This window comes from Danio rerio, chromosome 18 (assembly GCF_049306965.1).
Source record: "Danio rerio strain Tuebingen ecotype United States chromosome 18, GRCz12tu, whole genome shotgun sequence".
Taxonomy (NCBI): Eukaryota; Metazoa; Chordata; class Actinopteri; order Cypriniformes; family Danionidae; genus Danio; species Danio rerio.
Genome location: NC_133193.1, coordinates 52,007,479 through 52,026,325, shown reverse-complemented (window position 1 = coordinate 52,026,325; position 18,847 = coordinate 52,007,479). Strand labels below are relative to the sequence as shown.

Genomic DNA, 18,847 nt, shown 5'->3' with positions numbered 1-18,847 from the left:
AGGAGCATGAGTAGATCACGTGATCCTCTCTCAGCTCCTGCAGAGGCTGACTGTATTCTTCATGCTGTAGTCCTACACAGACCTGCATTTGCAGTAGATAATAGCCACAATGATAGGAGAGTAGAGAACACTTTTTTCTTGATCCTCTGTGTAATTAAGCGTTATATGTACTGATTACATTTATATTTTGTGTTTTCTCTGAAAAATCTTTACTTTAGCGATATAAACTCATTCGCTCTCTGGTATTTTTACTATAAACTTTACCCAAGCAACCTCAAGGTGGGAACGCCAACTATTGATTTTAATCGCCACCCAGAGCGACAGAGCTACATAGTCACTGCTAGTGTGAATGAGGCATAACACAACTCAACCAGGCTCCGCCCCCTTTCATTTAAATGTGTGGTATTGTGTCGTCAATGCTCAAACATAAAAACTCAGAAGAGCTGAGGGGTTTGAGTTTGATCAGAAACTGCATTACTGATATAGAAAACAATATCTGACTGATTTACACTAAGTAAGTTTCCAGATCTTTCTCATGCTTAAATAACAGGAAGCTGAAAGTATAACATGAGGACTCACCTTCCTCATCATGTGTGCGGCGGCTTGCCAGCCCCGGGTGCCGATGTGCTTGTTGTTGGAGATGTTGAGATGAGTGGCGGATTCATAATACTCGATCATATCAAACAAAGCTGACGCTCCCTGAGAGACAGACAGAGACACACTCAGTCATTCTGTACAGCAGCAAAACGCACTGTGATGCATGTTATGTGCACGCACGAACCAACAGGAGGCGATAACGACACGTAAGCTGGGTTCGTACCAAATGAGGAATTAGGTATTTTCGTGGGTCAATTGCATACAAATCAATGTAAACGTGACAATACCATCCCGTGGGCAAACAACACGAAATATGCAGCCGTGTCTTTGCGTTTGGTGTGAACCTAGCAATGTTGGCCAATCAGAGAGGAGAAAACAGCATCATGCTGACGTCATAATGTGAAAACTCCAGCTGTAGCATCCACACGACAGTCTGTGAAGTTCTGGAAAAGCTTCACACTGTGTTCAGGTGGTATCGGTTTCAGTCATCTAACACAGTGGTTCCCAAAGTGGGGGTAAATTTGATTAAAAAAAAACAGCAACCATATTTTATAAATAAGCCACAGAAGATAGTTAATAGTTACATTAAAGAAACAACAACATACAAACGAATATGTATCAGTATTTTTTTATTCATAGGATTGCGACCCCTGGGGTGTTTAGATGACCTGCAGCAGATTGATTTCATAGTTAAACTTTCTGACGGACTTTATGGCACTCTAATACATAAAAAATAAATATTCAAGCTTAATATTAAATTTAATTAATAATTGACTATAAAAATCATATGGTTATTATTAGTCTGTTGCAGTTTTGTGTTGTCAATATGCTCATGTTTATATAGGCCTGTAGTTATGTGTGCAACGTTTGTATATTTATTACCTCCTTCGAGAAAAATGGGGGTCGCGAGTCACTGACATTGTTATTTTTGGGGTCGCGAGTCACAGAGGTTGTTATTTTGGGGGTCGCGAGTCACGGACGTTGCTATTTTGGGGGTCGCGAGTCACGGACGTTGCTATTTTGGAGGTCGCGAGTCACTGACATTGTTATTTTGGGGGTCGCGAGTCACAGAAATTGTTATTTTGGGGGTCACGAGTCACGGACATTGTTATTTTGGGGGTCGCGAGTCACCGACATTGTTATTTTGGGGGTCGCGAGTCACCGGCATTGTTATTTTGGGGGTCACGAGTCATGGACATTGTTATTTTGGGGGTCACGAGTCATGGACATTGTTATTTTGGGGGTCACGAGTCACAGACATTGTTATTTTGGGGGTCACGAGTCATGGACATTGTTATTTTGGGGGTCACGAGTCATGGACATTGTTATTTTGGGGGTCGCGAGTCATGGACATTGTTATTTTGGGGGTCACGAGTCACAGACATTGTTATTTTGGGGGTCACGAGTCACGGACATTGTTATTTTGGGGGTCACGAGTCATGGACATTGTTATTTTGGGGGTCACGAGTCATGGACATTGTTATTTTGGGGGTCACGAGTCACAGACATTGTTATTTTGGGGGTCACGAGTCATGGACATTGTTATTTTGGGGGTCACGAGTCATGGACATTGTTATTTTGGGGGTCGCGAGTCACAGACATTGTTATTTTGGGGGTCATGAGTCATGGACATTGTTATTTTGGGGGTCGCGAGTCACCGACATTGTTATTTTGGGGGTCGCGAGTCACGGACGTTGCTATTTTGGGGGTCGCGAGTCACGGACGTTGCTATTTTGGAGGTCGCGAGTCACTGACATTGTTATTTTGGGGGTCGCGAGTCACAGAAATTGTTATTTTGGGGGTCACGAGTCACGGACATTGTTATTTTGGGGGTCGCGAGTCACCGACATTGTTATTTTGGGGGTCGCGAGTCACCGGCATTGTTATTTTGGGGGTCACGAGTCATGGACATTGTTATTTTGGGGGTCACGAGTCATGGACATTGTTATTTTGGGGGTCACGAGTCACAGACATTGTTATTTTGGGGGTCACGAGTCATGGACATTGTTATTTTGGGGGTCACGAGTCATGGACATTGTTATTTTGGGGGTCGCGAGTCATGGACATTGTTATTTTGGGGGTCACGAGTCACAGACATTGTTATTTTGGGGGTCACGAGTCACGGACATTGTTATTTTGGGGGTCACGAGTCATGGACATTGTTATTTTGGGGGTCACGAGTCATGGACATTGTTATTTTGGGGGTCACGAGTCACAGACATTGTTATTTTGGGGGTCACGAGTCATGGACATTGTTATTTTGGGGGTCACGAGTCATGGACATTGTTATTTTGGGGGTCGCGAGTCACAGACATTGTTATTTTGGGGGTCATGAGTCATGGACATTGTTATTTTGGGGGTCGCGAGTCACCGACATTGTTATTTTGGGGGTCGCGAGTCACCGGCATTGTTATTTTGGGGGTCACGAGTCATGGACATTGTTATTTTGGGGGTCATGAGTCATGGACATTGTTATTTTGGGGGTCACGAGTCACAGACATTGTTATTTTGGGGGTCACGAGTCATGGACATTGTATTTTGGGGGTCACGAGTCATGGACATTGTTATTTTGGGGGTAGCGAGTCATGGACATTGTTATTTTGGGGGTCACGAGTCACAGACATTGTTATTTTGGGGGTCACGAGTCATGGACATTGTTATTTTGGGGGTCACGAGTCACAGACATTGTTATTTTGGGGGTCACGAGTCATGGACATTGTTATTTTGGGGGTCACGAGTCATGGACATTGTTATTTTGGGGGTCGCGAGTCACAGACATTGTTATTTTGGGGGTCATGAGTCATGGACATTGTTATTTTGGGGATCGCGAGTCACAGACATTGTTATATTGGGGGGGGCGCAAGCTTAAAAGTTTGCGAACCCCTGATCTAACACTGCATTTTCATGTGGACAAACAGCGAAACTACCTGTAAAAGTAGTGTGGTTTTAAAAATACCCGTGTTCATGTGGACAGGGCCTTAGTCAAAGTTATGAAAAATATTCTTTGAAACATAGGGGGCGCTGTTATATGGCTACTAGTGTAAACTGAAAGTCTGGACCTGGTGGTCATGTCTGGTACTGCGGTCAAAGAAAATCTTAGCGAAAGCTTGTTTTTTTTTTAGATATCAACTTCAACTTTGGAATACAATTAAACTGAGTTACCAAGACTAAAACCTGCTCTCACACACAAGGAGAAAGCAGTGTTGGGTGTAATTAGGTAGAAAGTAAATAGTTACTGTAATTTAATTACTTTTTCCTCTGGATTACTTTTCATTTTAGGTCATTTAATTTCAATTAGTGAAAATATACTTGCCTAAAGTACTGTGCGTGACTTCAACAGCTCTGTTTAAATCAGTTTGGAGAATCAGAGAGAGTGTAAATATTTACTTTTTTATTATTATCTTTTGTTATACAAATATGTTTGCAGGTTTGAGGGCATACAAAGACTTAAAGCTTAAATTTTAAGCGTAAAATAATAGATGAAATTAGTAATAATTCTAATAAAAATATAGAATTTTATCAAGATTATTTACAAAAATGGACATTTCAATTCACAGTGTTTATTTTAAATAATACGGTATATTTATAAGGACAATTAAAACAATCTTAACATTAACAGAAAACCATTCTTTCAGATTATATTCTAAAATATGTCATGTTTACTGCATTTTTATTAAAACAAATGCAACCAAATCTATTTATATATCCTACTCTAAGGTTTTTTTAATTTAGCTATACATTATTATAAATGTGTGATGGTGATCATTTCTTGGCTTTAATTTTGTCCCAGAAGAGTCTGCTGGCACACAAGTGTTGAGAATGACTGCATGTTTGCACATGTGTATATCTGAGTGTCTCTAGTGAAAATATGCTTTTGTTTCCAGCTTCTTTACCCTGGAGATTTACACTCTCCTCAAAGCAGAAGGAATCTTGTTAACAGACTGACCTCAGACAAGCAGAAACTAAACACCCTTCACGGACAGAAAAAATATAATAATATATTTAATAACTCATGTATTGTTCAAAGTGACTCCCCTTTGGTTATGTTATGGGTTGTTTTTTACCCATTGACTTCCATTATAATTACATTTTTGGATTGCGAAGCCATATGCAGTAATCATGCATTCTTGATTGTTGCAGGTTTTCTCAGTTGGGAAGAGGTAACATTTGTAATTTTTTTAGATCATCAGTTGGCAGCATAAACCATTTGAACAGGCCTGTGCAAAAAAAGTTTATGGCTTTAACATGGAGTTCAGTAGCGTAAAACAGCAGTTTATAGTGTGTGTGTGCAGAAATACACTCACTGTGTTTATTGTGTTCTGAGAGTTAAAGGGCTTATTGTGATTTTGTCAGAAATATCAAGGTAAGTGCGCAAAGATCTCTCTCTCATGCACACACACTATACTCCAAATAACTCAAATAAAAGCCAGAAATTATGCTTTTTTGCACTGCAACTGATGATCGACAGTAAAAATAAAAAATTGCACCTCTTCCCAGAAGGGAAAACCAGCAACAATGAAGAATGCATGATTATATGCTGTCATGGCTTTGCATATAAAAAAAAAAATTATAATGGAAGTCAATGGGGCAAAAACAGCCCCCAACATAACCAAAGGGGAGTCAATTTGATTAGAGTGTGTTACCGAGCATTTTTAAAGCATTTTCCCAAAATATGTGTTAAAATAGGATTTGTCCTAAACTAAATCGAAACGAAATGAAACAAAATAGAAATTAAATAAAAAAAATAAACAACAAAATAGAAATCAAATGAAACGAAATAGAAATAAAACAAAACAAAATAGACACGAAACAAAATTAAATCAAGGAGAAACGAAACAAAACAAAATAAAAACAAAATGAAATGAAACAAAAAACAAATTAAACAAAACAGAAGCTAAATTAAATGAAATAAAAACGAAAAGAAAAAGAAACAAAACAAAAACAAAACAGAAATAAAACAGAACTAAATAGAAATGAAACAATAGAAATGAAACCTAATAAAATAGAAACGAAATAGAAATGAAACAACTAATTAAAAACAAACAAAATAGAAATGAAACAAAATAGAAACTAAACTAAATAAAATTGAAACATAAAATAGAAATGAAATGAAATAAAAATTGAAACGAAATGAAACAAAACAAAATAGAAACAAAACAAAATATAAATGAAACAACAAAATAAAAAACAAAATGAAATGAAACAAAATAGAAATGAAACAAAAAAAATAAAAATTAAACAGAATAGAAGCTGAAGGAAATGAACTAGAAACTAAACAAAACTAAACAAAATAGAAATGAAACAAAACGAAATAAAATATGAAACAAAATAGAAACTAAATGAAATAGAAATGAAACAAAACTAAATAGAAATGAAACAAAATAGAAACTAAACTTAATAGAAACTAATTGAAATAGAAATGAAACAAGACAAACTAAACAAAATAGAAACTAAACGAAATAGAAATTAAACAAAACTAAATAGAAATGAAACTAAATAGAAATGAAACAAAATAGAGACTAAACTTAATAGAAACTAAACTAAATAAAAATGAAACGAGAAAAATGAAACAAAATAGAAAGTAAATGTAATAGAAATGAAACAAAATAGAAAATAAACGAAATAGAAACTAAACGAAATAAAAATGAAACGAGAAACTAAACAAAATAGAAATGTAACATAACAAAAAAGAAAAGAAATGAAATAGAAATCAAACTAAATAAATTTAAACAAAATAGAAACTAAACGAAATAGAAATTAAACAACAAAATAGAAATAAAATAGAAATTAATTGTAAAAGAAACAAAACGAAATAAAACTGAAATGAATCAAAATAGAAACAAAATTTTTTCCTTTTGCTGAAACAGAAAAAGAGTCAAAAACAGCCCAGAATGGATGAAAACGACCAAACAGCACACAAGGGTTAAATTCACAGGACCTTTAAAGGATTTCCAGAGACGTTTGAAACTTTTTAAAACACAAGCAAAGCAAACATAAGGGATACTGTGATAATTTGCATGTAGTTTTAACAAAGACTGCTGAAGTCAACATATTTGCGAAACATAATGATCAATCTCAGTGTAAAATAAAAATCTATGATGTTGGTGTTTGGCATTTGTTGATGATGCAATCAGCCTGTGAATGGATGCTAATGACTGGATATTAGGGCTGAACAATATATAATTAGAGCATTGATATCGCAATGTGTGTATCTTTAATAGTCAACAGAGTCAATAATTTAAATATATTATTATTTTCTAGATATTATTACAATGATGACCCTGTTATTTTATATTTGATTGTTTAATTTCCGTACTTAAATACTGTTCGACTCTCCAGAAAATTATGAAGCACTGTTTATTTATTTATTTTTGCTTGTAATTTATTATATTTCATGCAAATATAATGCATGGAAGAAGACTTGATCATAACTAGTCGATCTAAATGAATGAAATATTTCCAAATAGAGCTGTTCAAAGCATCGCAATATATATTTTGCAGCAAAACAATATGTCAGATATTTCCAATATTGTGCAGTTCTACTGGATACAGTGAGAAATGAGGCGGGACAACAGCACAAAAACAAAGAGCTTGACGCTGAGGGTTTAAAGGTAAAGCAGATTATGAGCACCGCAGGAGTGTGTTGAATGCTTACAGACACATAAAACAACAAACATGCAGATTACAACAGCCAGAAAGATAAAGAGCTGCAGCAGGGGACAAAACCTGCCTATAACCTAACCAGACTGAACAAACTGATCCCAGAGCAGCAGTTACAGGCAATAAAACTAATTAAATTAAATTAATTCAATTACATACTGCACAGAAAAGTGGTTATGAGCTAGATTTAACAAATTAAACAAATTAAATTATATACACAAGCAAGATAAATGGACAATATAAAAAAACACACGTAGTTATTACAAAATTATCATTGTAATATTATAACATATAATATAATATTTAAAATAATAACTAAAATGCAGACATAAAAAAATGTTTTTGCACAATAACCTAATAAAATGATTGAAAATTTTATAGAATTAATAACAAAATAAAGAAATAAACAAGGACATTAAGAAGAAAAGTAGTTGCGAACAATATAAAAAATAGATACAAACCAGCAGATATGTGCAATAAAATAAAATTAAACAAATAAAAAATAAATAAAACAAATAAAATAAAATCAAAACCAAAATAAACATAACAAAAGCAAAACGCAATGAAAAGTAACAAAATAGAAATGAAACTAAATGAAATAGAAACTAAACAAAACAGAAATGAAACGAAAGTAAACAACGAATAGAGATAGAAACTAAACAAAACAAAATAAAAATTAAACAAAATAGAAGCTTAACGAAATGAAATAGAAACTAAACCAAATTAAATAAAAATGAAATGAAATAACAAAATAGAAACTAAACAAAATAGAAATGAAACAGAATAGAAATGAAATAGAAACGAAACAAAAAAGGAAAAATAGAAATTAAATAGAAATTAAACAAAAATAGAAACGAAACAAAATAGAAATAAAATGAACAACAAAATAGAAATGAAATTAAAAAATAGAAACTAAAAAATAAAGAAACGAAACAAAAACAAAAACAAAATAGAAATAAAAACGAAACAACAAAATAGAAATGAAATAGAAATGAAATGAAACAAAAAAGAAACTAAACGAAATGAAATAGAAATAAAACAAAACAAAATAGAAACAAAAAAAGAAATGTAACAAAATAGAAACAAAATAAACAAAAGAGAAACGAAACAGAAATGAAACAAAACAAAAACAAAACAATACTCTGCCTGCAGGCGCGCACACACTCTCTCTGACATTAAGTAGCTGCTAACAGAGAGACTGTGTTTGTGTATCGGCACTGATAAGTGAAATCTGAGCACTGTACCTCACGGTCTTAAAGGTTGTAAGAAGAATATAAGAGAAATAACCCTGCAGTGAGAAAGACAGAACACAGACTTCATAAAGCACTCACGTCCTCGTCCAGGTTCGTCTGCTCCAGATCCACCAGTTTAAACTGAACCCTCTTGAAAATCTCCTCCAGAGACTCACAGGATTTATAGTCCAGCTTTTCTCCTGCAGAAACAAGCGCGCGCACACACACACACACACACACACACACACACACACACACACACACACACACACACACACACACACACACACACACACACACACACACACACGTGCACACACATTTGTTTTTGTGAAAAGTGGGTACATTACATAGGTTTCCATTCATTTTATACTGTTAAAACCGTATATTGTATTGCCCTCACCCCACCCCACCCCTAAACACAACCATCACAGGAGATTGTGTGCAGCTTTACTCTGATTAAACTCACCCTGTATGATTTATAAGCTTTTTGAGAAATGAGGACGTCACCAATGTCCTCATACTTCACCTCCTTTTTGTACTACCCGTGTCATACCCATGTCATTATACAGATTTGTGTCCTGATAAGTCACAAAAACATGTACACACACACACACACACACACACACACACACACACACACAAACTAACTTCACAAAATATATAGAAACACAAACCAGTCTTAGCAGGTTCCAATCAACTGAGCACCTATGTGTGTGAGTGTGTATCAGGGTGTATATGTGTGTGGATCAAGTTGTTTGTAGATGTGGGTGTGTGTCTGTGTGAATGTGTATATGAGTCTGTGTGTTTCTGTGCCTGTGAATGCGCATGTGTGTGTTTGTGTCTGTGAATGTGTGTGTTTATGTATCTGTGAAAGCGGATGTGTAGCTGTGCGTGTCCGTCTGCGAATGTGTTTGTGTGTCTGAAGTATCATGGTGTCAGTGAGGATGTCTGAGCAGAGTGTGTGTGTGAGGGTGTGCGTGTCTGTGAATGTGTGTGTGACTAAGGATATGTGCATTTGAGTGTGTTTATGCATCAGAGGCGGTGTGTTTGCATGTGGATCGTCATAGTGTTTGTGTCTGAGTGAGTGCGTGTCTATGACTTATCCAGTTGTTCAACACACAGTGAATTCAAAGGGGGGCTGACATCACACTGACATCTTATGAATGTCAGTGTAGAGTTTGTCTTTTTTTTTAATGACCATCATTTTTAAAAAGGGAACAGCATTATTTAATTTTAAATACAGGGGATATTCTTAAATAAAATATGAAATAAAAATATTGAAAAGGAAAAAAAAAAGATTTTAACTATTTAAATCCATCATAACTAAAAAAAATCCCGCAATGCTGTTCTTTATTTTCATAATTTTCTCAAACCTTTGAATATCTTTAAGTCCATTGAGTATGAAATATAAAGAAGCAGGAATATACATACTTGCATTCGCTACAGCAAAGAAAATCACCAAGCGTTCTGTTCTTTAAATGACTACACACTGAAGTGATGCTCACCTTTGAGATCTAGGCACTCGTTTCGCTGTGTCAGGTCTTTTAAGTCCTGTGTGGGAAAAACAAATCAAGAAAGAAAGAGAAATTAATGCTTAATTATTATCAGATCACTGGCCAAAATCATTATTACATTACCAGTTTGTGTGCAATAAGTTACTTAAAAAAGGATAATTTTATGAATTATTTTAATGATTTTAGTTAATATTAAATAATTTTAGAAATAATAATTTTAGGATTGCCTTTATCTGATGATTCATTTTAAATGTGCTGACATTAGGCATTAGGCATATCTGCTATACCGTTCCTAAGATTTGAGTAGGATTTTTATTATTATTTTATTTTTATTATTATTATTTTTTTAGCTTTTTAGGACAGCAGCATATCCAGCAGAAACGATCTCCAAAGATGTCATTTTAAATTGTAAAAAAAAAAAAATCTGTGTTTTTGAAACAAGTGAAGACAGCAGAAGTCAATCATTCATTTGAATTATTTATTTTGACATGTTTACTCCTCCACAATGCTTCCAAAATGAAATTATATTGTGTACAAAGGGGAAAAAGGTTTTGTTTTTTACCCAGGCATTTAAAAAAGATATATTTTAGAGCAGTAATCTCAATACCGTGACATTTATATCCAAGATTATCATACCGTCAGAATTTTATAGCGTCCCATGCCTAGCCGACATTGCTTTTATTTATTCTAATGTATGACATGAATTTAGTTCATTCATTGATGTTTTCTTTATTTATGCTTTGCTTTATTCTTATGTGCTTTTCCCTGCCATGAGCAATTGCTTTGAGAAGGACACTCTTAGAGGCGCTATGCAAAATAAATGTATTATTATAATTATTACTAAACCATTTTTAAGGTCAATATTATTATATAGCTGAATAGCAATATTATTATAATATAATAATATAATTATATTATAATATATATATTTTTTTTTAATATATATATATATATATATATATAATAAAATAAATATATATTATAATAATAGCAATATTATTATATAGCTGGTTTGTTGTTATAAAGCTGCATATAATTTAGTATAGCTGTATAGTAAAGCTGCACTTTAAAACCCATTAAGTTAAGGTAACTTAAACCATTGGAGGAAACCGATTGCAACAAACCATTTAAGTTCAAAAACGAATCCTAATGAGTACTGTGAACTTAATCCATTTGAGTACATGAAGCAATCTGAGCACAGTAAAACCCAATAAATGAAGAGAACTCAAACCAACTGAGTACTGTAAAACCCAATGAGTTAAGGCAGTGGTTCTCAAACGTTTTTCATCAAGTACCATTTTGGAAAAAAATTGTCTTTCCAAGTACCACCAAAATGAGCAGTATTGAAATACAGTAGCGTAGTAGGCCCAGTAAAGCAGCTAAAACTCTGCACAGTTAAAAAACCTGGCAGATTACCTCAGAAATGTAGGCTATATATCATATAATGCATATTATATACATCATTTTTAATCCATTTTAAAATATATGTAGCATGTACATAACATATTTCATTTCTCCGTGTACCACTAGTGGTACACGTACCACAGTTTGAGAACCACTGAGTTAAGGCAACTCAAACCATTTAAGGAATCCGACTGCAACAAACTATTTGAGTTAAAGTAATCTATATGAGTGCTGTGAACTTACTCCATTTAAGTTGAAGTAATGAGGTGTTTAACGAACTCTCTACCTTCACTGTAAAAAGTGATTAGTTACTTAAAGTGAGTAAACCTCTTGCCTTAAAAGCAACAAGTTGACTTTACAAAAATAATGCAAGTAAATCCATCGTAACTTGGAACTGTTAAGTGGAACAGTTTTAAATGTGCTGACATTGGATGATAACCGTGTTCAAGGTATACCACGGTTAGGAAAAGTCAAGGTTGTAAAATCGTCAAAATTCTCTGCTATTGACCTTATTCTAAAATGCGGAAGTGCGCCTGTTTTCGCGATTGTTTAAGAACTTCCCATTCAGTCGCCTATGGGAGAAATGACTAGGGATAATAAAGGGCAGAAAACGGTCAAACTACTTGCTCTACAAACAAATGTTTGCATAACTATACAGACCAAGTAGAATAATATAATAAGGAAATATCAGTTTGCAACATCAAACAGCAAAACGAGCAGTTTTCAATGTCTAAAAATGAATGGAAGTGAATGAGACCGGAAGTCTCGAGCCAAAAAGATTCAAACGGCTGCGCCCGCTCGTCTGCGAAGAATAAGGTGAATATCGTTTCTAAGACTGGAGTAAGATTTTTTTATTTAATTTGTTTTTTTAGCTTTTAAGGACAGCAGTATCTCCAGCAGAAAAGATCTCCAAAGATGTTAAATTGTAAAAAAAAATCTGAAACAAGTGAAGCCAACAGAAGTCAATAACTCATTTAAATTATTTAGTTTGACATGTATACTGCTAAGTAAATCCATCGTAACTTGGAACAGTTAAGTTGACTTAATTTTTATCATTATGCAAATTGGACTTACTTTTAAAAATAAAAGTAAACTAATCCCTTTTTTCCAATACACCTTTATTATATAGCCGGCAGCTAGCTCTCTGCAACTCTCACATGGTCGCCCACTGAAGCTAAGTAGGGCTGCGCCCGGTCAGTACCTGGATGGGAGACCACTTGGGAAAGCTAGGTTGCTGCCGGAAGTGGTGTTAGTGAGGCCAGCAGGGGGCGCCCAACCTGCGGTCTGTGTGGGTCCTAATGCCCCAGTATAGTGACGGGGACTCTATACTGCTCAGTGAGCGCCGTCTTTCGGATGAGACGTTAAACCGAGGTCCCGACTCTCTGTGGTCGTTAAAAATCCCAGGATGTCCTTCGAAAAAGAGTAGGGGTTTAACCCCGGCATCCTGGCCAAATCTGCCCACTGGCCTCTGTCCATCATGGCCTCCTAACCCTCCCCATATCATGATTGGCATATCATCACTCTGTCTCCTCTCCACCAATCAGCTGGTGTGTGGTGTGCGGTCTGGCGCAAAATGGCTGCCGTCGCGTCATCCAGGTGGATGCTGCACACTGGTGGTGAATGAGGAGATTCCCCCCCCATTGTGTAAAGCGCTTTGAGTGCCCAGAAAAGCGCTATATAAATGTAACGAATTATTATTATTATTAATTATTATTATATTTGTTTTTCCCACAAAACTTTTCTGTATCTAGTAAAATGACATACAGTAAAATAAATCTGCTGCTACAGACTCCAGTGTGTCTTCTAAATTCAATAATTGGAGATTTTATAGACTTAATGAAGCATCAAATATGAACTATTATGATAATTACAGTAACTGTCTGAAAACAGACATGCTAAAATAGTCTGACACTGTAAAAAAGGATTTGTTCACTTTTAAAAAAGTAAGTACAATTTGCACAATTATAAACATAAATTTCAAACATGCAATAATTTACTTACATTATTTATGTAAACTTGTTGCTTTTAAGGCAATTGGTTTACTAGCTTTAAGTAACTAATCACTCTTTACAGCGTTCAATACGGAGTTAAAACTCTTTTTAAATGAGTAATTTAAATATTGAGTTAACTACACTCATTTCAGTTGATGAAGTTGACTGTTGGGTTTTACAGTGTGTGTTTAATGGTGTATACTAAAGCTGTATAAAGAGCGAGGTCTGAAACAGCAGGGGGCAGCTGAACTAAAACCTGTTCTCTGATCAGTCGCCACCTGACATTTAGCGCTGCCATGCAAACAGCATCTGACCCTGAGCTTCTAATGTGAGTTCAATGAGCCTTGTGTTTCTGCTGTTACACAAGCACCTGCGGCCATACTCAACTCTCAGCCAATCACAAGCTCGCATCTGCTGTGGGCGGAGTATACACACACTGCTGCTGTGAGGAGGAGAATGGACTACAAATATACCTACTTCATCCTACAAGTGTATTTGTAGAGCTTTTTGTAGAGCTTTTAACAATAACTATCCTTCCAAAGCAGCTAGACAAAAGGTGTGCATTAATATAACATTACAGTGCAAATTAGAAAAGTTAAGAAGTTGTGAAGAGGTTAGATAGATACAGTTAACCTGCAGATATACAGTATATAGTGTCCTTCCACAAAAGAAATGTCTGTGTATAAGACATTTTCACTTACAGAATAAGCATTTTCTTTCTTTCTTTCTTTCTTTCTTTCTTTCTTTCTTTCTTTCTTTCTTTCTTTCTCTTTCTTTCTTTCTTTCTTTCTTTCTTTCTCTTTCTTTCTTTCTTTCTTTCTTTCTTTCTCTTTCTTTCTTTCTTTCTTTCTTTCTTTCTTTCTTTCTTTCTTTCTTTCTTTCTTTCTCTTTCTTTCCTTCTTTCTTTCTTTCTTTCTCTTTCTTTCTTTCTTTCTTTCTTTCTTTCTTTCTTTCTTTCTTTCTTTCTTTCTTTCTTTCTTTCTTTCTTTCTTTCTTTCTTTCTTTCTTTCTTTCTTTCTTTCTTTCTTTCTTTCTTTCTTTCTTTCTTTCTTTCTTTCTTTCTTTCTTTCTTTCTTTCTCTTTCTTTCTTTCCTTCTTTCTTTCTTTCTTTCTTTCTTTCTTTGCAAACATGAAGGGTTTTACTCTAAATGTTTGAACTTCCAAATTAGTTTCAATGCAGCTTTAAAGAAGTCTACGCTTACCGGCCACTTTATTAGGTACACCTCTCCAACTGTTTTTTTAATGCAAATTTCTAATCAGCCAATCACATGGCAGCGACTCAATGCATTCAGGCATGTAGACATGGTCAAGACGATCTGCAGCAGTTCAAAGCGAGCATCAGAATGGGGAAGAAAGGGGATTTAATTGACTTTGAACGTGGCATGGTTGTTGGTGCCAGACGGGTATTTCAACCCGGTACTAGTAAGGTGTACCTAATAAAGTGGCCGGTGAGTGTATATTATAGCCTATGGCTGTTGTCCTTTTTTGTGTTGTCAATATGCTAGTGGGCGACGGAGTGGAGCAGTAGGTAGTGTTGTCACCTCACACCCAGAAGGTCGCTGGTTCGAGCCTTCTCTGGGTCAGTTGGTATTCCTGTGTGGAATGTTCTCCCCGTGTTCGTGTGGGTTTCCTCCGGGTACTCCGGTTTCCCCCCACAGTCCAAAGACATGCGGTACAGGTGAATTGCGTAGGCTAAATTGTCCGTAGTGTATGTTTGTGAATGAGAGTGTAAGGGTGTTTCCCAGTGATGGGTTGCAGCTGGAAGGGCATCCGCTGCATGAAACATATGCTGGATAAGTTGGCGGTTCATTCCACTGCGGCAACCCCAGATTAATAAAAGGACTAAGCCGAAAAGAAAATGAACAAATTAATGTTTATATTTATTTATCATTGTTCAAATCACAAATGTGATATTTTATATGAAAGTGTTTTTCTTTTGGTGTTTTGGAAACAAAAGTAGCTTAAAAACAAAAGTTCATCTCAGGGAAACAATGCAGTATTTTGTTCCTGAATGAATTAGGTCAATAACTCTGGAGTCAATGATTCAATAACCTCCATTTTCAACCAGTATAAATGAATCATTAGTGCCAGATTTATCCATGACCTCTCTGAACCAGCCACTCCAGCACAAAACACAAAGATTTTAATAAACAGAAATGGAAAAACGGATTTATATTGTACTAGAATAACTAAATATAATTATTCTGGTATTTAAACACCTTAAAAGTACCCCAAAAGAGCACAATAAAATACAGCAAGTTGCATTAATTACCTCAAAACAAGGAACTGAGCTCTACAAAACACAGTCAAACCACTGACTGTTGTTGCAGTGATGTAATATGACGAAGCTCATCATTATACACAGGCTCAGGACATGTGAATCAGACTAAAATAAAACACATAGACTAGAACAGAAATAATAAATGTGGATAAAGTGTCCGTCTGCCAGCTGTGCAGAGTAAACAGACAGAGAGCAGCGCTGTAATCTCCTTAAAGCTTCTCCTCTCGCTCGCTCTTCACTGCTGTTCTTTTACTGGCCTGTTAGTCAAGTCAGTTTCCAAGAGTGACTAAGCAATTAGCAGAGAGGAACACAAGGCTGAGGTGGTGGAAAAACACACACACACACACACATACATACATGCAAACACACATACACACACACACATGCAGAAAAACACATGCATGCACAGACCCACGCATCTTACTGAGCACACACATTCTTACTGGCACATGTTCACACACAAGCATGCATGCACACACACATACTTGCATGCACTCACTCACACACATATGCACATGATCGGGCACACAAATACATGCAAACGCATGCATGCACCCACACAATCTTACTGGCACACGTGCACACACACACAAGCTTGCATGCACACACATACTGACACAAACACATATACTTACATGCAGTCATTCTCACACACACATACATACACACAAACGCACACACACACACACAATTATACTGGCACACACACAATTATACTGGCACACCCCTGCAAGCACACACACGTGCATGCACTCACACACACAAAAAATGTATGTGCACACAGATGCATATTAGTGGGCACACACATACACACACACACGCACACACGCACACGCACACGCACACACACACACACACTCACACACAAACACACGCACACGCAATCGCACATACTTGCATGCACACACAAACATGTATATGCACACACACACACACACACACACACACACACACACACACACGCAAGCACGCACGCACGCGCGCGCACATACACATGCACACGAATAGACACACACATAAACAAACCCAGTCATGCATTCACACACACAATGTTACTAGCGCACATGCATGCACGCATGCACGTACACACACAAATACATGCATGCACACATGCAGACAAACACCCGCACAAACACACGCATAGACACGAAAACATATGCACACATGCAGACACAAGTACATGTACACAAATACAAGTGGTGCATGAACACAGACACGTGCACATAATTACAGGTACAAACATACACACAGACACACACACGGACATGTGCACACACACACACACACAAATACGTGCACACAAATATATGCATGCACACATGCAGACACACACCCGCACAAACACACGCACAGAGTCAAAAACATACACACGCACGCACACACTAATGACTGGCTATTTTCTGCCCTGGGGTCTCCCAGTGGAAATTTACCATCATGGCCTTGGAAAAGTTTAACAGACTGAAGCTTTACTGCACACCTGCAGCTCACACACACACACACACACACACACACACACACACACACACACACACACACACACACACACACACACACACACACACACACACACACACACACACACACACACACACACACACACACACACACACACACACACACACACACACCAACAACCAGAGAATGGAGAAGCAGAAGAAACAGCAGAACGCAGGGGACGAGGGGAGGAGAGCGGCAGCATGTGCTGGTTGGTGTGTGATTGTGGGTGTTGAAAGCTGGCATCTCTGTGCAAACATCAGGCCATGATGACACCATCTCTCTCTCTCTGTTTGTGTGTGTGTGTGTGTGTGTGAGTGTTTTCAGTGACTCAGCTCTAGAGCAGACTCTCTCCCTCATCGATCTGTTTCTGCAGGCGTGTGTGTCTCATCACAACACTCTGCCCAATCTCACCTCAGACCTGTCATGCATTTAGAAACTCACTCGATTTTCTGTCCCTTTTATAATGCATACAAGCCTACACTACCTCAGAGAAGTCTTATCGCCTGTTCAAGTTTTAGGAACAGCAAATAATAACAGGACTTCTAGTTGATCATTTGGTATCAGAAGTGTCTCATATGAAAGGCATAGACCTCTAGATTTTGCTTATTTGAGCACAATAAAATATGATCATGTCTTGATTATTATTGATTGCATTAGGATAGTAAGCTCTGACTCTGTCACTGAACAGAAATAATGTCCAGTATAGAATATAAAGTCCTGCTGCAGTGGAGACAGAATGAATATTGTGTCTGACTCCATCATGAGCTTGGAGGACTGCATCCATACATCTCTGACATGACTCCAATTAGAGCTGCACAGTGAATCGTAAAAAGATTGCGATCTCGATTCCCCTACACGATCTTAATCCAGCATTTCTTCGATTCTGTCAATCATAGTTTCAAGTTCAGGAGAGAAGCAATGGTGTCCTCACATTGTTTCACATACGTTGTTCAGCAACGTGGACACCTCCAAACAGAGATTGCGTTAGACTTTCTCGTTGTCCGTCATGTTGACGGAGAGGGTTGTAAAAATTTCATCCTAACTAGGCCCACACGGAATCTGCACCAAGGCAAGGCAAGGCAAGGCAAGGCAAGTTTATTTATATAGCACATTTCATACACAGTGGCAATTCAAAGTGCTTTACATAAACAGGAATAGTTGAGACAAGTTTAGGAACATAAAATGCAGACAATAAAAATAATTAAAAACAGATAAAAACAAATTAAAGCACTTTGAATTACCACTGTGTATGAAATGTGCTATATAAATAAACTTGCCTTGCCTTGCCTTAAGTTCTGTGTCTTTGCCCCGGAAAGTCGACTTCTCATGACAATTTAAATTTTGTTCTGGAGGCTAAAACCACGTTCTGCTGCCACACTGGAGAATTATTGAATTATTATTGTCCCACACTGGGACATTATTTCTAATAAGCTTGATAGTCGTCTGTAGCAGGGTGGTGCTGACGTCACAGGCGCGCGCCCTGAGGGCTCTGTAGTCCGTTTATAGCCTAATGTTAGCTTTTCAACTCTTGCGTTTGCATTTAAGATCCAAAAGTGCCCAAAGTTGTATTTTGGTGTGAGGATTATCCGGCTGGACAGTGTAAAGAACAGTGTTTGAACACAGAGCTTATTATTGGCAATCTTCGAAAAGCCTATGGGAAAATCCTAT

At 36.7% G+C, this 18,847-nt stretch overlaps 1 protein-coding gene and 1 long non-coding RNA gene across 2 annotated transcripts in view; one reads left to right on the top strand and one right to left on the bottom strand.

The window, feature by feature from the left end:
- ppp1r37 (protein phosphatase 1, regulatory subunit 37) overlaps positions 1–18,847 on the bottom strand; it is a 72,531-nt gene that overhangs the window by 17,467 nt on the left and 36,217 nt on the right. The window contains exons 3-5 of the mRNA NM_001080167.2: positions 9,998–10,043; positions 8,589–8,689; positions 580–699 (exon numbers count right to left, since the gene is read on the bottom strand). Coding sequence (NP_001073636.2) covers positions 580–699; positions 8,589–8,689; positions 9,998–10,043 — 267 coding nt within the window. The remainder of the gene's footprint in view (positions 1–579; positions 700–8,588; positions 8,690–9,997; positions 10,044–18,847) is intronic.
- Positions 14,525–16,480, top strand: LOC141378691 (uncharacterized). Its single transcript, XR_012393902.1, has 2 exons — positions 14,525–14,618; positions 14,867–16,480. It is a non-coding gene; the product is annotated as an uncharacterized lncRNA (long non-coding RNA).